A 22,731-nucleotide genomic window follows, 5' to 3' on the forward strand; every position below is an offset into this window, starting at 1 on the left:
CAAACTGAACACTGGAGATGGAGACGCTCCTTCAGGTATACTGGGTTGAAGGCCATTTAGGGCTTTAAAGATCAGGACCAACACTTTGAATTATTCTTGGAAACTGTTAAAAGATGCCTGGAAGTTAAAAGAGACCTGGAAACCAAGGCTTATGAGGATCAGTTGGAGGAGTTGGGTATGTTTAGCCTGGAAAAGAGGAGACTGAGTGGAGATGTGATAGCCATATTCAAAAATCTCAATGGCTGTCCCATGGAAGAGGGAACAAGCTTGTTTTCTCCTGCATTTGAGGATAGTACTCAGACCAATGGCTTCAAGTTACAAGAAAGGAGATTCCAACTAAACACACGAAAAAACCTTCTGAGGGTAAGAGCTGTTTAGCAGTGGAATGGGCTTCCTCGGGAGGTGGTGGACTCTCCTTCCTTGGAAGTTTTCAAGCAGAGTTTGGATGGCCATCTGTCATGGATGCTTTAGCTGAGATTCCTGCATTGAAGGGGCCTGGACTAGATGATTCTAAGATTTGTCCAGGTGGAGGCGGGCAAGAGGTTGCAGCTATTAAGTCATCTTTCTGCATTTCAAAATATATATTTTTTAAAAATCCCCAGAAAGGGCAAGACACTTGCCTGGAAAGTTGGTGGAGCATTTTCCATTTCAGCCTTCAAATGGGTGAATTCAAGCAACTGGATTTGGAGGAGGCAGCGGCGGGGAGAGAGGGAGAATTAGCCACATGAGTAAGTCACCATCAATCCTAGATTCATAAGAAATACATTATTCAGCAGTCAAAATTGCAAAAAAAAAACCACCCACAAAACACCCAACCCTTAAAAGATGAACTCTGCATGATTCAGCATTCTATATCTGTAATGCTTTTTAGAAGCAAATTGTAGCCTAAACAGGAGATGAAGGAGAGCTGGAAACCTGAGAGTGGGTTTTGCTCTATAAGACTCACTTTTTCCCTCCTAAAAAGTAAGGGGAAATGTGTGTGCATCTTATGGAGCGAATGCAGGCTGTGCAGCTATCCCAGGAGCCAGAACAGCAAGAGGGATTGCTGCTTTCGCTGCGCAGCGATCCCTCTTGCTGTTCTGGCTTCTGGGATTCAGAATATTTTTTTTCTTGTTTTTTTCCTCCTCCAAAAACTAGGTGCGTCTTGTGGTCTGGTGTGTCTTATAGAGCTAAAAATACGGTATTTTTCCCCCCAGCGCAGTTTACCATTTTGAAAGCCACAGTCATCTATCTCACATGACTAAAGTATAAGATTCCTCCCCTATTTCACCCCCCAAAAAGTGGCTGGCAGGAAACAGAATATTGGTTTAGAAAGGAGAAGAAACTTTGTTTTCATGTGTGAGTGTGGCGGGTGGGTGTTTTTGTATCAGGTTAGCCAGATTGATTTTGTATGCTGTTGGCAGATTCTTGTCGTTGTCTTGTTGGGCTGTGTATGAAGGCGTCTTCTTCCATGTCAGTCTTCTTCTGTGTATGAAGGCGTCTTCTTCCATGTCCCCATGTCAGTTTCAGTTTATTGGTTAGTTTTTTTTCTAAGAAGGTTATTTCCCATACTATTTGGTACCATTGGCCCATGCTTACTCCTGACAGGTCTCTCCAGTGTCTGGCTATAGTGTTTCGGGCTACTGAGTGGAAGTGGGTTATGAGCTCTTTGTGATGAGAGAGGGCATTATTATCTTGGAAGATTATTTTTTTTAGAAAAAAATTATTTAACATAATTGTTACAAAATATAAGCAAAATATTGCAAATACATACATATATATTTAAAATAAGCACATATATTTGAAAAGGGAACAAAAGAGAAAAGAAGAAGAAAAGAAAAAAGAAGAAAAAATAAAGAGAAAAGAAGAAAAGTTGGAAGATTTTCTTCCAAGTTTATTCTACAAATATCTCAATATGAAAATAATAATAAAATTTCATTGATTGACTTCCATCGCTTACACTGCACTTCCGATATACATTTTAAGCAAGATTGTATCTGTTATTCCGTATTTTTCCCATTCAATCTCACACAAATATTCTAATCAATGTTTTCTAAATCTTTCATAAATCTATTCTATACACAACCAATACCTTACATTTAATCCTTGTCTACATAAATAGTCATTTAAACATTTCCATTGTTTCTGGATTATATTTTTCGGTTTTTGTCTTATCAAATCAGTCAACTTTGCTAATTCCAAGTATTAATTGCATAATTTATTCAACCATTCTTCTTTGGTTGGAACATAATTTCCTTTCCAATTATTGGCTATCAACATTCTCGCTGCTGTTGTCGCGTACAAGAAAATATTAATTTTGTCATCTTGGAAGAGCTTTAGTAGGGCCAGTTCTGGGGTGAAAGGAGAAGAAACAGAGAAGGTTGCCTTGAGTGTCTAGGGTTGGTGACATCACAAGGAGCCCCTAAGGCCTGGCAAATGAAGTTCAGATCCTGCCCCTCCCAATCTTCCTCCGATTTGGACATTCCCTCCCACCTGTTCTTATGACAACCTACAGTGAATTAACAATTCAGACAATTCCCTGCAGCCCAAGTCAGACACCAAGAGATTTCTCTACTCACCGCACTTTCCATTTTTTCAAATAGCTGACTGGAGAAGGGAAGATAAGAATGAAAAAGAGACGTTAGGACCCTCACACACAAGGATTTTAAATGCTATTTTTAAATTTATAAACGCCATCCCCAACTCCTTGAAAGATTCCATCAGCGGTGTCTCCCAAAAAAAATTACACATTGCTTGGGAAGACAGACGAACTAATGCCAGTGTACTGGAAGAAGCAAAGATCACCAGTGCCGAAGCAATGATTCTTCAACATCAACTTCTTTGGCCTGGCTGCCTGATGATCGTCTTCCAAAGCAACTACCCTATTCCAAACTTAGAAATGGAAAGCATAATGCTGGTGGTCAACAAAAGAGGTTTAAAGACTCTCTCAAGGCAATTTTTAAAAAATGTAGTATAAACACCGAAAATTGGGAAACACTAGCCTGTGAGCGTTCACTAGAGAACAGCCTTTCCCAAAGGTGTTCTGGTCTTTAAAGACATTGAACTCAGGACGCAAGGGAGAAACGTGCTAAGAGGAAGGCACACTTGGCAAACCCTCACCGTGATCTTTTTTTAAAATAATAATAATAATATTTATTAAGGTTTTAAAGGTTACAAAAAGAAAAAGAAAACACACCAAGTTAAACACAAACTTGTAAAAAAACCAGAAAAATAGAAAAATAGAAACAATTAAAAAAACAGAAAAAAACCACAACAAACCTTCCCATAACTTATCTTTCATTTGCTTGTTTCCTTGACCTCCTCACACCTCCCTTTTTTGTATTCTAGTTCGGTTAGCTATTTCAACAAATCCTTTCCATCCTTCCCAATTTTTATCCTATAATTTATCTTAATATAATGTAACTTTACCTTTCCTCCTTTCATCCATTAACAGTCTATTTTTACTTAATCCTTTATAATATTTCTGCTAAAGCCACATAACTTCATTCCAGCCTCCTTCTAACATTCCACCCTCACCGTGATCAACTCCTGCCCAGAAACCAATGTCCCCACTCTGGAAGGACGTGTGGATCCAGAATTGGCCTCCACAGTCACTTACAGACTCACTGTTAAGACCGTGTTCATGGAAGACAATCTTACTCGGCCACGAGGGATCGCCAAAGAAGACACATGGATTTGGGTGAAACGACACTTCCATGCCCTCTAATCCCAAACGAGTTCAATTTAGACTTACTCTGAAAGTAGTGTGTAACGTATTGCAGTCTAAGTGAGTTTCCTTGTGCAGCTGGTGAGTGGGAAATCCATACACAACGGAGTCCCAGAAATCCTTTGCGGGAGGTGTGTGTGTGTGTGCATATAGAATCCCTCATTGTATATGGGGGGGTGGGGACTGGATCCAGCTGTCAGGTCAGATTCTTCTCTTCCCTCCCCGTCCTCCCATGGGCCAACTCTCGGAGGTGAGAGGGACCACAACACCTGTCAATCACCTGACATCATGACACCAGATGACTGACACCTGTCAAAATTCCAAGAGGGGGCTGTTGCTTCAATCACTGATTAGCAGTTATAATGAGCCCCTCAGGGATCTCTGCAGAGGACAAAATTCCCTTTAGCATGGAGCATTCCCTGTAAAAAAAGTGAAAAACGTCTGGGAAATGATATATGAGATGGAAAAGATGTTGAAATATACATTTATTAAGAAACCAGAAGCATTTTTACTAGGCATTGTAAGAGATGATATTAATAGACAGGATTGTAAGTTGTTTTTATATGCAATGACGGCAGCAAGAATATTATTGGCACAAAAATAGATGCAAGAAGAATTACCGACGAAAGAAGAATGGAGGATGAAATTGATGGACTATGCAGAACTGGATAAACTAACAGGAAGGATTCAAAACCTGCGGGACCAGAGAAGACTGGAGTAAATATATGAACTATTTGAAAAGCAATTGTAATGAATAGATTACGCTAGTAGGATTGCAAGAAGTTTTGTAAAGAGGACTTTTTGAAATATTGCAAGAAAGACCTTGAGGAGAATTATTAGTTAATGATAATTAAGTGTAATAGAGAAACTAAGAAATGCAGAATAAGATAAAGAACGGAAAATCATCAGAGGTATTGATGGAAGTCTAAAACATTGTATAAGATAAGAAGTTATGATTGTTGTTCAAAATGATATGTTAAAAAAACTGATAGATGATAGGTAGATAGATAGATAGATAGATAGATAGATAGATAGATAGATAGATGATAGATAAATAGATAGAATGAAGCATTCTCCCCTCTGCAGAGAAAGCAGTTTGGGTCCATCATGCTTCCATGTGCAGAGGTGCACCCAGATGTGCTGAAATCATAAGGCCCAGTTGTGTTATCTTAGCTTTTGGCTAAGCTAACAGACAATCTACGAGAGAAGGACAAAAAGGACTTCAAAAGAGTCTGGGAACCATTTATAGTTTATCTGCAGAAACAACAGAATGGACTGGATTCACTGGCAGGATTTGAATAAACTTTCACAATTTCATTTCAGTAACAGATAATTCAGAGAAATGATAAGGGATTTTATTTTTGTCTAGGAAAAGCAATATACGATAGAGAAAACTAACTCAGCAGAGGGGGAGTTGAGGGAAGTCCAGAGGAGGGGAGGGAGAATAATTGTAAATAACATGATGAATGAGATTTGCATCATTAATTGTTATGAAATTCAATAAATATTCAAAATAAATAAATAAATAAATAAATAAATAAGGCCCAGTTGTGAATCCCCATGAAGGCCACTTGTTTCTGCATGTGATGGACCAGAGTCTAATTGCATTCCTCAAAATGTTAGAAAGGCTCCCTGTGCTCTTTTCCCCACAGGAATTCATGTTAAGGACAACGGCATTATTCCTGGATTTTGAAAATGGCTCGGGTGTACGTCTCTGAAGTACTTTTGATTCAGCTGGCCTTTAAAGCTAGACTTAAACCGGTAGAGTTAAGGGTGATTGTACACACATATCCTGCGCACAATGAATAATAATACTAATATAATAATGATAATAATTTTTATTTATACCCCGCCCTCCCCCGTCAAGACCGGGCTCAGGGCGGCTAACAAGCAATAATAAAAATAACTTGAATGAATACAACTTAAAAACAAGATTAAAATACAACATTAAAATATTGAAACATTAAAATATTAAAATGTTAAAATGCAGCCTCATCACAGGAGAAGGAAAAAGAAAGAGGGGGAGGGAATCAAATTGGCTCCAAGCCAGGCGTAACAACTTTGTCTTACAGGCCCTGCAGAAAGAAATCAGATCCTGCAGGGCCCTGGCCTCATGAGACAGAGTGTTCCACCAGACCGGAGCCAGTGTTGAAAAAGACCTGGCTCTGGTTGACGCTAATCTAACTTCTTTAGGGCCCAGGACCACTAGGGTGTTGCTATTTATGGACCTTAAGGTCCTCCGTGGGGCATACAATTGGTTGGCACTGAGAGCCCCCAATCTCCCCATAACACAATATTAAATTTTGTGACTTATCGGGAACTAGCCAATAGGGACTGTCCCTAGCAGAAGGAAGCAGCAAGAGAGAAGCTGCCAAAACAGATGAGTTACAAATAAGTCCATCGGAGTATCAACAGGGGGATTTGGAGCATCTCTGCAACAGGCACACCTGCAAACAGTATTATGCATGGCCAATTCCACTGCTCAAAGGTCTAGAACCCACCTTTATATCGTATCCCCTGCTCAATAACACGCACATCAGAAAGGGTGTACACTCACCAGTCCCAGTCTCTCTGTAGCTGGTAAATGCTCTCCTGCAGAAGGTTGTCTGCCATTGTCTAAACATAGAAAAGATCGCACAATACTGGCTATGTTCCTTGCAAACTCCTTTGGTCCCAAGGTGCACATTAACCTAATGATTTTGTTAAAACCTGCTTTTGGAGCTACCCTCATTGGGTGGATGAGGAATGTGTGCCTCCAGTTTTAAGGTGGCAAAAAGTGACTTGGGACATAGGCACAGTGTACCTAATAAGGGGCAGGGGGAAATTCAGTTCAGTTCATATTTTAAGCACCATGTTTTAAAGATCTCATTTTAACAAGGACTTCCCTAGATTTGGCCTTCCCAAAACTATCGGTTTCTGCGTTATCCCCTCAGAAGTGGCGGCCCATTCTGGCAGAAAATAAAAACATTCCTGTTTTTTTAAAAAATAATAACCAAAAGTTACTTAACCAAACTCTCTTGGATTCTGCCTCAAATTTGGCAGTCTTGATCCACTCTTTGCCTGCAAATTTCACCCACTTATGTAAAAAGAGGGGGAAATATATAGCCATTTTTAGATTCCCCGTTGTAGTCAATGTGGTCAAAACAGAGTTTTGGGTTGAACAGATTCAGATCTGAATAATGAACTGGAGTTACACAAGGCAGATGCTTAACAGATTGGGCTGCTTCCAAATGCTACAGATACAGATGAAAGATGAATCTTGCAGTTTTCTCCACATCCCTGGTCCTTAATGAATACAGTGTCACTGAACATCCTTGGCATGTTTTCAGCTATTAGAAAACACCAGTCCTAGATAAGAAGAACTTACCAGAAACCACCTGGCTTTCGTCGTTCCCAAACTCTGGACACACACAGAAACTTTCTCAGACTCCAGTTCTTCTGAACTGATGACGCAACTACGAGACTGGAATTCTGAGCAAACCAATGTCTCGCCGCCACCAACGGTCACACAGCTCCATAGCAACGCAATACGCATTTGGAAGGGAAACCATCTTGCGGCTTCAGGAACGGCTGACCACACTGGGTATCAGAAAACAGACTATACAACCAACAAGAGATATTCTTGCCTGACTTACTTGGAAAGAAATTTATTGGCTAGCCACAAAGGGTGGTGTTCAACTAGCTGTTACTCAGAGCAGACCCACCGAAATCAATTACAGTGGTAGTGTCCATTAATTTTGATGGGCCACATTCAGCTACCACATTCCAGCAGCAAAAACCAGCACAAGGACTGCTGCTAGCACACTAGGGCTCCCCTCTGGCCTAGCCCCCCCCCCCCCCCAAATCTGCTCTGGAGGGTCAGGGAACTCCCAGAACAGTACAGGGGGTGAGCTCCTCAACGACATCCTCAAAGCTATTTATTTTTTGGATGTTGTGGTATCATCCTTATAGATACTGAGATTTGGTCAGACAGGTGCACTCTGTGCATGCTCATGTCATTTATTTCTGGGGCTCACAATTTCTTTTCATATCTACGTCAGCCTCCCAGATCTAGAAAGCTAACTTAAAATTCCCCCTTTCTGCCACAAGCTCACCTTATAATATTGGGTAAATTACTCCTGGTAACATGTCAAAAAGGGACGCGGGTGGCGCTGTGGGTTAAACCACAGAGCCTAGGACTTGCTGATCAGAAGGTCGGCGGTTCGAATCCCTGCGACGGGGTGAGCTCCCGTTGCTTGGTCCCTGCTCCTGCCAACCCAGCAGTTCAAAAGCATGTCAAAGTGCAAGTAGATAAATAGGTACTGCTCCGGCAGGAAGGTAAACGGCGTTTCCGTGCGCTGCTCTGGTTCGCCAGAAGCAGCTTAGTCATGCTGGCCACATGACCCGGAAGCTGTATGCCGGCTCCCTCGGCCAGAAAAGCGAGATGAGCGCCGTAACCCCAGAGTCGTTCACGACTGGACCTAATGGTCAGGGGTCCCTTTACCTTTATCTTACTCTAAAGGCTACCAACTGTATTACCACCTAAACCTTGGTGAATTACCACAAATGATGCAACTGCACCAAACCTTTTAGCCTTTAAAGTGCTGTTCCTTTTGTTGTTTCCCTAAAATTACAGATGAAGGGCTATAAAAAAAACTACAAAAATAGGAATGTTTCAAATGAGAACTCAAGTGTAGAGACCTTATATATAGTGTGGGAGCATGGAATGCACTTCCAGTACGTTTCTGAGCACAATTTAAAGTGTGATATACAAATATAATTCATTCTGCTGCTGACAAAATGCAAAGTGTTGGTGCTGACCTTTAAAGCCCTAAATGGCCTTGGCCCAGTATACCTGAAGGAGCGTCTCCACCCCCATCGCTCAGCCCAGATACTGAGGTCCAGCTCCGAGGGCCTTCTGGCGGTTCCCTGCCTGTGAGAAGCGAGGTGATAGGGAACCAGGCAGAGGGCCTTCTTGGTAGTAGCTTCCGCCCTGTGGAACGCCTTCCCATCAGGTGTCAAGGAGATAAACAACTATCTGACTTTTAGAAGACATCCGAAGGCAGCCCTGTTTAGAGAAGTTTTTAATGTTTGACATTTTATCGTGATTTTAATACAGTCATACCTCATGTTACGTTTGCTTCATATTACGTTCTTTCAGGTTACGTCCCGCGGCAACACGGAAGTACTGGAAAGGGTTACTTCCGGGTTTCGCCGCTCGTGCATGCGCAGAATGCAAAATGGCATCACACGCTTGCGCAGAAGCAGGAAATCGCAACCCGTGCGTGCAGACTTGCCGCTGCAGGTTGCGCTCTTTTCATGTTGCGAACGGGCCTCCGGAATGGATCCCATTCGCAACCAGAGGTACCACTGTATTCTGTTGGGAGCTGCCCAGAGTGGCTGGGGAAACCAGCCAGATGGGGGGAGGGGTATAAATAATACATTATTATTACTCTGCCTGAACACCTGACCCAGGTAAGCCTTTCCCAGCAGGCAGCCACACACTGGATTTGCTGTGGATCAATATGTAAAGTCTGTAGTCATGAATATCCTAGATGTGATGCAAGGAACACCCAGGGTCAGCTAGTCTGACCCCCTGCAATCACAGCTGAAGGGCCCCTGACAGATCGCCATCCAACCTGTTTAAAAGCCTCAAATGAAGTAGAGTCCAGTACCTTCAGATGGAGTCCACTCCATGTTGAGCAGCTCTTCCTATCAGGAAGTTATTCCTGTTTTGATTTCAATATATTGTAACTTAGCATTGCTCTTCTTATAAGCCACCAAGAGAATATTCACCTATGGGCAGCTATAGAAATTAAATAATGCAGACAGCACTGGTAGCAGGTGACTCTAGTTAACATCTGGGTTGCAGGGTAAATAGAAGCCAACACAGTCACCTTTGCATTTAGGATTTTATTCAAGTAACCATTATTGATGTCTTACAATAGATTGGGGGGGGGCGCGGTGGAGAGAGAAGACAAAATCCTAAAAACTGGCACATGAGTGATACAGAAGCCAAGTAGCAAAGCTCTTCTCAGAAACAGGAATTTATTTTTGTTAAAACAAAACTGCAGAACTTGGAAAGATGCAAAATGAGGTGGTTTGCTTACTTCCAACTAAATACATCAAGCTGTAAACCAACAGGATTTAGTTGCACTGCACACTGGGGGCAAAACCCAAATGACAGAACCCTCTTAAATGTGTCGTCATATGAATAGTAACTGCCTCTACAGCCCAAATCTTAACATAGACACCTCCTCTTATTCACCTCTCACCATCACAGGATAAAGGACACTGGGAAACATTTTGCTCATGAATTACTGCTTCTTATTTATATTGTTCATTGAACGTAGTTAAAGGAAATGGAGAAAGCAAAACAAGAAACGTATTTGATCAAGTTCAACTTTGTAAGACCCACTGGGCCAAATCTTTTAAAATTTGAACTGTTTGGCAACAAAGAATTGACCAGAAGTTCAAATTTCTCTTGGAACTGTAAATATTACGGGCAAAATCTGAACATGGCAACACATAGTTTTTTCAGATGAAGGTACTTTGGGTAAGAAACGAATGAAAGAAGTGCATCCTGGTACCTAACTGAGAAAGGGAGAGGGGGTTGCAGTAGATAGCCCGTTATGTACTTCTTATATGAAGATGCTGAATGCAGGAAGCCTACTGGATCAGGCCAAACACATCTGTGTGATCCAGCTCGGTTAAAAATACCTCTCCCATGCCAGCTTCTCCCCACCCCATATTTTGAGTGTCTAAAATATCAAGCCTACAGACATGGTCCAAAAGGATTGTCAAGTGAAAGATGCTAATATAACTATATTTCTAACTCTCAAGGAAAGTTTAATCCCTCTAAACGGCCAAGATAATCTGCATCAGCCTAGAACACCTGGAGTTGGCATCAGCCATTATTATTATTACTACCACTTAAATCTGTATACCATCCTATACCCGCAGCCATGTTATCCAAAAGATGAAGTGAATAAACATTGTTCTTTATTTTGCAAGGGCAGATGGATCTAATGTTTAAGATTGCACCCCATGATCAACACAACTGGACGCTCAGCTGACGGGCAATGTGTGCTTAAGGTGAGCCCCACAGATGACCTGTTCACCCCATAGATTGAGTCCATTCTCCCCATAATGATCACCCACTGTCTATTCCCATTATCGTAGCAGCTTCAGGGTTAAGACCACACTGTACATGTCATCCTCAACACCCTCAATCAATGTATCAACTGCAACCTGGAATAAGGTCTCAAGGAGATGTGCACATAAAATAATTTAAAAGTCAAGAACGCAAACACATTTAAAACAAGGTGAAAACAGGACAAAGTAAAGACTCATTTATCCAGGTGGGAAAGCCTATCAGAATAGAAATATCCCCAATTATTTCCAGAAAGTGCGGACAGTGAGAGCCTGTAATATCTCTATGTGAATACAATTCCACAGAATATTATCCAGTAACTAAGTCAAATATTTTATCATATGGAAGAGATACTCAAGAGGGAGAGGAGACTGTCCCTGTGAACATTTGTTGGAGCCTGAGGCAAACAAGTTGCACATTATGAGACAGGAATGATGTTTTTCTGTGAAACCCAGGAGCTACACAGCGCCCAGAAGTGCTTTTGAAATTATCTATGTGGGTGCACAGGAGATGAGGGGCAAACAGGAAGAAAGATGAACGGAGATATGAGCAACCCTTCCTAGAAGATGGTATTCTGGTGCTGTGCTGCTTCAAGACTTCAAAACAGATGAACACTCAGTATGGCTCTGCCCAGGTCTTGCCAGCTGATCACTTGAGGCTGCATCACACCTGGAGAGTCAGTTGACCTGGGCAACCCTGGAAATGGAGCGGGCCGAGTCGAGGAAGGTGAACATGGTGTTCACCAGGTCCGGTAGATCATAATCGTGTTTCCATCCCCAATCTTGGCGAGCATTGCTGTCGTCAAAAATCATTGGCCAACTGTCAGCTGTAGCACGGGGGGGGGGGGGGAGAGACAAAACAGATTGTGTCATAAGCTAATTTTTCCTCGCTTTATGCTTAATTCAATAACTTCAGTGGCTCTCCCCAACCCCACAAAAAACCCCAGGTTTGCTTTTCTACTTTTAAAAGAAAAAAGAAAAGGAACAGCAGCTTCAGGAGGGAGAAGTTTTGAAACAGGAAAGCATTAGGGAGGGGAGAGGGCACAAATCTTCTCTCATCTCTTTACCAAAAAATATTGTTCCAAAGGGAGGCGTTTCCTTCTTTCACTGGGATCTATATATTATATACAAGGTATCTGGTCTGTTTGTGATGGTAAATGGCTATGGAACACAGCCCCCCCCCTCCTTCATTTGAAGTCACCTCCTTCATGAAGTAGGAAAAGCTTCTGCCTAGGTTTCAATGCACACATTTCCCCACTTGGCCCAAGGTAAAGCAATTTTCACCTGGCATTAACTGAGAGATGTTGCCTTTGGGGTGCGGGGAGGAAGACAAGATTCTTGTGGCCCTGCAAGGTTTTCAATGGAATGTGTTGCGCATTTTATGAGGACATTTTACTATTTTATAAAACCCAGTGGTTTTTGCCATACCATTTTGAGGCTCTGCTTCCCACGCAACCCAGTACATCTTTTAATGCTTTCCTGTCTCCCAAGAGCAAATTTGAGCATCCCCATTGCCTATATAGCACCAGACCACTGCAGAACACCACCCACCAACTCTTCTTAGCAGGAACGAATGCTCCTCTGATTGATCTGACTCCTACATTGCTCACTACGGATAAAATGCGACATAATCCACCTGTAAGACTCCTTTCTTGTTATCAAGATGCCTTACAAAGTCAGACCTTTGGATCTGCCAAACCAACTGTATGCCAATTGACAGGAGTCTACCAGCTGAAATGTGTTTTTCCAGGCGCAGCCTTGCTATCCAAGTCCCCCACCTTCACTTCACAACTTTTAAGTACTACTTAGATCAGCCTTAACCAACCTGACAGCCTTCAGAAGTTGTGGGTTACAGCCATGTTGGCTGGGGCCAATGGAAGCTATAGTCCAAAAGTTCTGGAAGGCACCAGGTTAGTGAAGGCTAGTTACATCTATCATGCCTTGGCCCAAAGCCCGGTGCCATTCATATGAAGGAGCGTCTCCATCCCCATCGTTCTGCCCGGACACTGAGGTCTAGCGCTGAGGGCCTTCTGGCGGTTCCCTCACTGCGAGAAGCCAAGTTACAGGGAACCAAGCAGAGGGCATTCTCAGTAGTTGCACCTGTCCTGTGGAACACCCTCCCACCAGATGTCAAAGAGAAGAACAACTACCAGACTTTTAGAAGACATCTGAAGGCATCCCTCTTTAGGGAAGCTTTTAATGTTTAACAGACCACTGTATTTTAGTACTTTGTTGGAAGCTGCCCAGAGTGGCTGGGGAAGCCCAGCCAGATGGGCGGGGTATAAATAATAAATGATGATGATGATGATGATGATGATGAAAAGAAACAATGGGATAGAGCCGAGAGGAACACCCAGACCCAACTACATCTAGCCTATTTTAAGACCCAGCAACAAGACGAACACACATTGCAGCGAAAGATCAGAGCCCAGTACTGACCTATGGCTTGTCTGACAGCATCTACTTTGTAGGAAACTTCAAGTTCTGGAATATGCTTCTGGACCTCTTGAACCAGCTCTTCGGGAGTAAAACTCAAAGCGCTGATGTTGTATGTCCTCATGCTCAGCCCTTCGGCAGGGGCTTCCATGATCTCCAAGGTAGCTCTCAGGCAGTCATCAATGTACATCATTGGGAGGCGGGTATCGGGTTTGAGGTTGCACTGGAACTTGCCCGTCTTCATCGCATCGTGGAAGATTTGGACGGCATAATCTGGAGACGAGGAAAGTTAAACAATGTTAACTGGTAATGCAGCTGTAAGAATATAAAAAGAGCCTTTCGGATGAGGCCAATGGCCCATCTTACAGTAGCTGGCAAACCTAGACAGCATCTTAAAAAGCAGAGACATCACCTTGCCGACAAAGGTCCGTATAGGTAAAGCTATGGTTTTCCCAGTGGTGATGTATGGAAGTGAGAGCTGGACCATAAAGAAGGCTGATTGCCAAAGAATGGATGCTTTTGAATTATGGTGCTGGAAAAGACTTTTGAGAGTTCCATGGACTACAAGAAGATCAAACCTCTCCATTCTGAAGGAAATCAGCTCTGAGTGCTCACTGGAAGGACAGATCCTGAAGCTGAGGCTCCAATACTTTGGCCACCTCATGAGAAGGCAAGACTCCCTGGAAAAGACCCTGATGTTGGGAAAGATGGAGGGCACAAGGAGAAGGGGACGACAGAGGACGAGATGGTTGGACAGTGTTCTTGAAGGTACCAACATGAGTTTGACCAAACTGTGGGAGGCAGTGGAAGACAGAAGTGCCTGGCGTGCTCTGGTCCAGGGGGTCACGAAGAGTCGGACACGACTAAACGACTAAACAACAACAACAGTAGCTGGCCAGATACCTACGGGAAGCTGGCAAGCAGGACCCAAGCAATAAGAGCACTATTTCTTCCTGCCGTTTCCAATAAATGGTATTCGGATGCATTCTGCCTCCAACTGTAGAAGCAGAGCATAGCCACCGTGGCTAGTAGCCACTGGCAGCAGTCACCTGCATGAATTTGTCTACTCCTCCTGTAAAGCCATCCAAGTAGACGGCCATCTCTGTCACACACAGCGAAGAAGGAGCTGCTGAATGCCTCTCTCTCCTTGATGTTCATCTTCCCTTACATACCATTTCCCCTAACAGTTGAGAAGTAAAGTTACTGACTAGGGCAAGGATAACCAGGCAAAGGGCCTTTTCGGTAGTGGCACCCACGCCCTGTGGAAAGCTCTCCCACCAGATGTCAAGGATCAAGGAAATAAACTATCTGACTTTTAGAAGACATCTGAAGGCAGCCCTGTTTAGGGATGTTTTTAATGTTTGATCTTTTATTGTGTTTTTAATATTCTGTTGGGAGCCACCCAGATTGGCTGAGAAGGTCTGGCCAGATGGACAGGGGAATACATTATTATTAATTATTATTATTAACATGAGGACCTCCAGATATTGTGGACTACTCTTCCCATAATCTCTGGTCACTGACCATGCTGGCTGGGGCCAATGGGAGTTGGAATCCACAGAAGGTATCACACTGGCTATTCCTGCACTAGAGAAAGAAATAAAGGATGATAAACAACGGCTGGAGTGTTTATGTGTGAGAGATACCTATTCCCTCCATCGTTCCCTTCTCCTACAGCACATGAAATGTTCTGTCATGATCTAAGGCAAGACCCCCATTTTCCCCCTCCCTCTTAATATCACTATTGTATTTTATAGGCTAACTTAATCTGTCCAGGCAGCATTGGCCCCCTTACCAGTTGTTCCCCCACCAGGCTGGGAATCAGCTGAGATAATACCAGGGTATCTTAGGCACCGGAAGTCTAGTCCATACCTGTAATGGTAATACTGAACAAGGGAAAAAAAAGATACAATTAGCTACTAATTCTTCTACAGTAGCAACTCTAGCTACCTGGTGTTAGTGGCTTCTTAAAATGTTTATAGAGGAAATTAGGGAAACAGACTGATTTTAGGAGCAAAAAAGGGACGTTTGCTGCAACAAAGTCTTGTGGCACCTTCAAAACTGAGAAATTAATTGTGGCTGATGACAGCATTTCACAACCTATCAGCTATTTTTGTTTAATTAATTAAATTTATATCCCTGCCTTTCCTCCATCAAGGAACCCAAAGCAGCATACAGTGGTGCCTCGCAAGACGAAATTAATTCGTTCCGCGAGTCTCTTCGTCTTGCGGTTTTTCGTCTTGCGAAGCACGGCTATTAGCGGCTTAGCGCTATTAGCGGCTTAGCGGCTATTAGCGGCTTAGAAAAAGGGGAAAAAGGAAAAAAACTCGCAAGAACTTGCAAGACGTTTTGTCTTGCGAAGCAAGCCCATAGGGGAATTTGTCTTGCGAAGCACCTCAAAAGACGGAAAACTCTTTCGTCTAGCGAGTTTTTCATCTTGCGAGGCATTCGTCTTGCGGGGCACCACTTTCTGAATGCTCACGATGTGAAAAAGCAATTATCCAACGTGAAGAACTGGTACCTAAACCTCGCTATGCAAACCACAGATTCAGCTATCAGAGCAGATGGAGTTTTCTCACTTTCTTACTTGTTTATGTTATGCTAAATTGTGGCAGCCATATGGGAGGGAAACAACCATGCAGGGAGATTGGACAAATCAGTTTTTCCTTTATCTCTTCTTTGCTGTTTGGCTGCAGCCATTTCAGGAAGAAACCATGGAGGGAGCAGGGAGAGAGACTGGACTAATCACGGATTAGAAATGTTCCCATAGGAAATATTGGAAATCATCAGCTTGCTATGGAAACACTTGCCTAGCGAACCATTTCCTGGGAACGCATTGTGTCCAGAAAGCGGGACTTGCATGTACATGTGGCTCTCAGGCAGGCAGTCCATCCACAAACCAACCAGAGTCAGACCTATTCAGCAAGGTGGTGGCCTCATGTACCTTCATAAACATATCTAGTGTCATTGGTAATACAGGAGTTTGTTACAGATAGGTAGCCGTGTTGGTCTGCCATAGTCAAAACAAAACAAATTCCTTCCAGTAGCACCTTAAAGACCAACTAAGTCAGTTCTTGGTATGAGCTTTCGTGTGCATGCACACTTCTTCAGATACACTGAAACAGAAGTTTCCAGACCATTCTATATAGTGAGAAGGTGGGGAGGGGTATTACTCAGAGTAATACCCCTCCCCACCTTCTCACTATATAGAATGGTCTGGAAACTTCTGTTTCAGTGTATCTGAAGAAGTGTGCATGCACACGAAAGCTCATACCAAGAACTGACTTAGTTGGTCTTTAAGGTGCTACTGGAAGGAATTTGTTTTGTTTTGACAGGAGTTTGTTGTTTACATTCTCTCTCTTAGAAGGAAAAAAGCCTAAAAAGTTAAGAGTGTCAATCCAGTTTTCATGGAGTGGGAGGAGAGAGGGAATGTTCCACAGTGCATGTTGTACCTTGGAAGTTGAATGGAATCTGTTCCGGAAGTCCGTTCAACTTCCAAAACATTTGGAAACCAAAGCGTGGCTTCCGATTGGCTGCAGGAAGCTCCTGCAGCCAATTGGAAACTGCAGAGTATGTACAGAATCCGAAAACCTCACTTTCGGGTTTCGATCATTCGGGAGCCAATTTGTTTGCGAGCCAAGGCGTTTGAGATCCAAGGTATGACTGTACTGGCATCTGATGAATTCTCTTGGGTTAAGATGCCATTTGTACAGGTAAGAAACAAAATACAGTGGCGCCTCGCAAGACGAAATTAATCCGTTCCGTGAGGCTCTTCGTATAGCGGTTTTTTCGTCTTGCGAAGCAAGCCCATTGACAGCTTAGCGGATTAGCGCTATTAGCGGTTTAGCGGCTTTTAGCGGATCAGCTGATAAGCGGCTTATCAGCGGATCAGCTGATAAGCGGCTTAGGGCTTAGGAAAAGGGGGGGGAGGGAAAAAACCCTGCAGGAACTCGCAAGACATTTTCGTCTTGAGAAGCAAGCCCATAGGGAAATTCGTTTTGCGAAGCGCCTCCAAAACGGAAAACCCTTTCGTCTAGCGGGTTTTCCGTCTTGCGAGGCTTTTGTCTTGCGGGGCACCACTGTACAAGAAATTCATTTAAGCAACTTTAAGCACTTTCTGCTTAATCAGCCCTGAGTGCTCACTGGAAGGACAGATCCTGAAGCTGAGGCTACAACACTTTGGCTGCCTCATGTGAAGAGAAGACTCCCTGGAAAAGACCCTGATATTGGGAAAGATTGAGGGCACAAGGAGAAGGGGAGGACAGAGGACGAGATGGTGGGACAGTGTTCTTGAAGCTACCAGCATGAATTTGACCAAACTGCGGGAGGCAGTAGAAGACAGGGGTGCCCTGCGTGCTCTGGTCCATGGGGCCACGAAGAGTCAGACACGACTAAACGACTAAACAACAACAAGCACTTTCTGTGCTTTTAGCAGCATTCACTGTCCATCCAAGCACCACAGACAAATGCTCATGAAAGGGGAACCACCACCACATATTGAAGAGGGCTGGAGGCATCTGCATAAGGAAAGGGCAACTCTTACTTCTCCCATGAGCTCAGCATGAACTTTGGAAACACCATAGATTGTCCTTGGCCTCTGGATGCAGAGATCGGGAGTTGGGTTTCTAGGGGACGTGGGTCCAAATGCTCCAATTGTGCTGGGGACAAAGAGTCTCAAGCTGTGCTCAGCAGCAATATCAAGAATGTTGTGCAATCCTGGGAACAGCAAACAGAGTTATCAGGCTTGAAACCAAGCGTTAACACTCCCAGAGGGAGGCAGGAACAGCTAAACAAACAATATGAAGCAAGCTGACATCTACCGGTGATATTCACAGATCTTGCCAAAGGGACATTGGCTTCTCCAACGGCGCTGAGCAAAGCGCTGTAATGAAAGAGCCACGTAATCCGGTTGTTCACCACTATCTCACGGAGGTTCTTGTAGTCCAAAATGTCAGAGTAGATGAAAGGACCTAAGAGGAGGAGGAAGGTGAAAGCATGAAGGTAAGAAGCAGCGTAAGAACCTACAAACTGGAGAGGGTCACCTGCCTTTTGGACAAAAGCCTGTTGATGGAAAACAGAATCTCAAGGAATTCCATTCTCATGTTCTCTGCAGAACACTGCATGTGTAACGAACTTCATACACGTCTGTGCATCCTTTCATGTACATACAGAACGATCCATTACAAACAGGCGCAAAAATGTTTTGACCATGATGTTGTGCACCATCAGTTGTGCACATTAATCAGCAGGTGTCCATGGCAGTCACCCCCAAACATACATACATCTACTGCATAGCAGCTAGGCCAAATTTGACACTCGTTTCAGTTGACCAAGGCACTGTTTGAAACAGCACAAGAACTGCAAAACTGATTTCACCAGAGACCTTCAAAGTATAAAAAAAGATGAGTGCATGCACAACAAAGCTAAGGACGACATAACTACAGCATCTTCAGCTCTTGAAAAGCTATGCACTGTTCACAGACCCAGATCTCATTTGATGCAAGCATTTTGCTTTGTTTGAGCATCCATTTGGAAGATCTTTTTGCTTTGATCAGTTTCCTTCTGTACCAGGAAAATACCACTGACAAGGCAAATTGCATGGCGAGATTTAGAAAAAAATGTATCAGGCATATGAGGAAAAAGTTTCCCACCACACCGTATACAAAACTAGAAGCTTGGTTAAACTGGTTACTTCATTTTTTGTGTGCTGTGATAAGCATGCAAGGGATCTATAGCTAGCACTAAGCTGGCCTGTCAATGCTGCTTGTATAACTGAAGAGTTATGAAGAGTATGCTGAAGAGTTGGTTAAAATATAGAGCTGCATGCATGGAATACCACACAGGATTTTCTTACATGCCTGGGGTCACTATGATAAAGGTTTACAATATGCCCTAAGCTGGAACCAGACAATAGCTTTTAAGAAAGGTAAAAGGATGATAAAAACATTGTTTTCCACTGGAATACACACTCATTTATTTTTCCTGCCATTGGCAACTGTCAAACAGGATTTACAAGGTTTTGAAGTACTGCAATACCCTGTGAACCAAAAGCAGCAGTGGAATGAGTGAGTACACCACAAATTAGGATGTCTCTTCATTCCACTTTTCAACTCTATTGCCTCTCTTCAAAGCAGAACATCACACTGTTGCCTGTTCAGCATGATTAGATATGGCATACATTTAATGTACAGGTGTCCTTTGGTTCGTTTACCATTTATGTTCACAAAGAAATAAGCGAGTCAGTTCAATTGCTGTTGCACTAGCATCAACACAAACCCTGTCTAGCTATACCACATACATGTTGGCTTTGTTTTATGGAAAATATGAAAACGGTTGGGCAAAGATTCTTTCAAAATGCATATACCATTATTTTAATATGCCAAATGCCTATTTTTAGGCTTAGGTCAGCAAATTCAGGTGAACTGGAAGAAACAGGAAGGTGAGATATAGCATATAACTAAGTTTTCAAGATCCTTTGTCAAAGAGGATCACTGCTGCTGGAATGTAATCATAGTGTGGCTCTCTCATCATAATCTGGTCACTTACCGCTATGAAAGACATTATCAGGGGGCTTCCTAATATCTGATAGGATTACATTGTTCTTTCCAAAGCGTTTTCTAGAGAAGACAGAAAGATTAGACTCAGAACAGCTCTTCTGAATTCATTTTAATTAGAACGATAGGTTCTGGACAAGACTCTTTGAACAGAACTAGTTTTGCTAGGTGATGTGCCTTCTAGCCCAAAGTTCCTGCACTCTGAAACAGCAGCATCGACAACCCTCCTGCATCAGAAAACATCAGCCGACAACATATGGATTCAGTTTTGTGATCAACCCAGATCACTGTACAATGCAATCTCCATTGCCTCCCTGCTTTTCTTCCCCGGGCACAACTTTAGGATTGTGAATGAGGTGTGCCTGATTTTCACCTTCTAACTACAAGTAAATGTGATCATTCATGGGAAATCTTAACCTGTATCTTCAAAAAGGGCACCAGAACTTCTAGTTGTAAATAGAAATTACAGCTTACCTCAAGAGCTTAGCAAGTCCTACTCCAAGTTGGCCAAGTCCCCCTACAAAACAAGATTAAATGTTTACAGCACCTGAAATGTTATGCCTTATAACAACACAAATAAAAATACTTTTTGTTCTGCAGAGACTGAGAACTTTAGACATAAACTCAATTAACAGAAGCCATCAAAGGAAGCTACAGATGGGTTATTTACTTTAGTGACTTTGACCTGCACAAGAATGACCTGTAGCGTACTAAATCCTCAAACCTCAAAATTACTACCTCACAAAACATTGGCATTTCAAGAGGGCTTGGGTTCAAGAAAGAAGTGGCAGATGATCCATCATCTACAATAATCAGATGGAAGCTGAACCCTCTTTTTCCAGGCCTACATTTGGAGCAATGCTCCTGTTCTCAGTGGTCTGGAGTGAGGTAGAATGGACAGGCCTATGTGTACAAGGGGATAAGGGCTCCAAGATGGTTCACAGTGTTTCTCTAAACGAGTATTTACATATAATCAGATGACTATCAATACAGGTGGCCTGATACAAAGAAATACAAACCAAAAAGAGGAAATCAACTGCAGAGTACTGCTTAACAGCAGACTGACCTGTAATTAACACCCGTGGATGGTCCGATTCTGAGAACGACACTGAGTGAAAGCTGGCGTCTGAAGCTACTTGCCGTGGTGAGAAACCAAGACACCTAACCGGCACAACAGCAACTTGACAGCCACAGCCAGGTTTCTGCAGCACCTGCTTGACAGCTCGGCTCAAGCTCCTCATGGCTGGCATTTTTCAAGGCTGTTGGAAGAAAAGGAAATATTTTACGGTCACTAATAAGAGGTTCTACAAGCAGTCATTTTTCATAAGTGCTTCAGAAAAACCAGCTCTGCCTGAATTACCCAACAATTCATTAGCTACAGTGGGAGTACTCATATACAGTGGTACCTCAGGTTAAGTACTTAATTCGTTCCGGAGGTCCGTTCTTAACCTGAAACTGTTCTTAACCTGAAGCACCACTTTAGCCAATGGGGCCTCCTGCTGCAGCTGTGCCACCGGAGCATGATTTCTGTTCTCATCCTGAAGCAAAGTTCTTAACCTGAGATACTATTTCTGGGTTAGCAGAGTCTGTAACCTGAAGCGTATGTAACCTGAAGCATATGTAACCCGAGGTACCACTGTACGCTCAATGGTAAAGCTGCTGGTTGATAGATACTAGCCATGACTGCTGTGTACTATGTCAGGCATCCCCAACCTTCGGCCCTCCAGATGTTTTGGACTACAATTCCCATCATCCCTGACCACTGGCCCTGTTAGCTAGAGATCATGGGAGTTGTAGGCCAAAACATCTGGAGGGCCGCAGGTTGGGGATGCCTGATCTATGTCTTGTATTGAAGGCAGCATGTCTCTGAATAACAGTTGTTAGGGAGTGTTATTGCATTCAGGCCCTGCTTGTTGACTTCCCACGGGAACAGACTGCAGAACTAGATGGGCTTTTGGTTCTGATTCAAGATGGCAACTCTTATGTTCTTAGCATGTGCTTTGCATCTTCACACAGGAGTCTTTCCAGGAAACCATAGGAAAATGCTGCCAGTCACAGACAATACTCATGTAGTTGGAACAGTTCGACTCTGCAACACAGTTTACTATGCGCCCAGAACACTGGCATGCCACTGTCAGAAAGGGAAGTGCCTGAATCAACACAGGGCCAGCAAAAATTTGCTATCCCAATATGGCAATTTGCTTGAGGGGCCTCCCTTGTTATAACTGTTTATTATAAAACAAATAGTCAATTCTGACAGCTAAATTGTCATGTCTGCTGGTCTACACGGCCAAAATCAACACCAGGGCTTTCCAAATTTTTTCATGTTGGTGACGCACTTTTTACACATGCATCATTTTGCCACACAGTAATTCAGTTTTACTAACAAACCACAGGTTAAACTAACCTCTTTGCAGCCCTGGGAAGAGCACGGGGAGCATTTACGAAACACACCTACACACTGCAGCCAGCACATTAATGTGTCATGACACACAGTTTGGAAAGCTCTGGTCTACACTATATTAACAACACAGCATGCAATGAACTTCTCTTGCACAAGACCCATTGAAATGAACAGATGCTACAGAAGAACATATTATTTCAGGGACTTTGTTGTTTAGTCGTTTAGTCGTGTCCGACTCTTCGTGGACCAGAGCACGCCAGGCACTCCTGTCTTCCATTTCAGGGACTACTGGTTAAATTTGTACCATTAAATTTGTACCATGCTTTTCCGCAACCATCAAGTTCTGCACACCCTACTTAACTCAGTAGAGCATGAGACTCTTAATCTCAGGGTTGTGGATTTGAGATCCATATTGGGCAAAGGATTCCTGCATTGCAGGGGTTAGACTAGATGACCCTTTGTGGTCCCTCCCAACTCTACAATTCTATGATTTTTTTGAA

General features: G+C 43.1%; 1 protein-coding gene and 1 long non-coding RNA gene across 4 annotated transcripts in view; both read right to left on the reverse strand.

Moving 5' to 3' along the window:
* Nucleotides 1-291: 291 nt before the first annotated feature.
* Nucleotides 292-7,115, reverse strand: LOC309338027. Its single transcript, XR_014154590.1, has 4 exons — nt 7,074-7,115; nt 6,264-6,322; nt 2,559-2,586; nt 292-677 (listed from the first exon to the last, which is right to left on the reverse strand). It is a non-coding gene; the product is annotated as an uncharacterized lncRNA (long non-coding RNA).
* Nucleotides 7,116-9,583: 2,468 nt separating this feature from the next.
* Nucleotides 9,584-22,731, reverse strand: part of LOC309337912 (L-threonine 3-dehydrogenase, mitochondrial-like) — a 43,325-nt gene continuing 30,177 nt past the window's right edge. For all 3 annotated transcript variants that reach the window (XM_081854934.1, XM_081854932.1, XM_081854933.1), the window contains exons 2-9: nt 20,894-21,086; nt 20,302-20,344; nt 19,820-19,890; nt 18,094-18,243; nt 17,817-17,989; nt 15,069-15,159; nt 13,277-13,546; nt 9,584-11,664 (exon numbers count right to left, since the gene is read on the reverse strand). In XM_081854934.1, the coding sequence (XP_081711060.1) occupies nt 11,516-11,664; nt 13,277-13,546; nt 15,069-15,159; nt 17,817-17,989; nt 18,094-18,243; nt 19,820-19,890; nt 20,302-20,344; nt 20,894-21,077 (1,131 nt within the window). In that variant the 5' untranslated portion in view covers nt 21,078-21,086 and the 3' untranslated portion in view covers nt 9,584-11,515. The remainder of the gene's footprint in view (nt 11,665-13,276; nt 13,547-15,068; nt 15,160-17,816; nt 17,990-18,093; nt 18,244-19,819; nt 19,891-20,301; nt 20,345-20,893; nt 21,087-22,731) is intronic.

This window comes from Podarcis erhardii (genome assembly GCF_964252035.2).
Source record: "Podarcis erhardii genome assembly, chromosome: 3".
Taxonomy (NCBI): domain Eukaryota; kingdom Metazoa; phylum Chordata; class Lepidosauria; order Squamata; family Lacertidae; genus Podarcis; species Podarcis erhardii.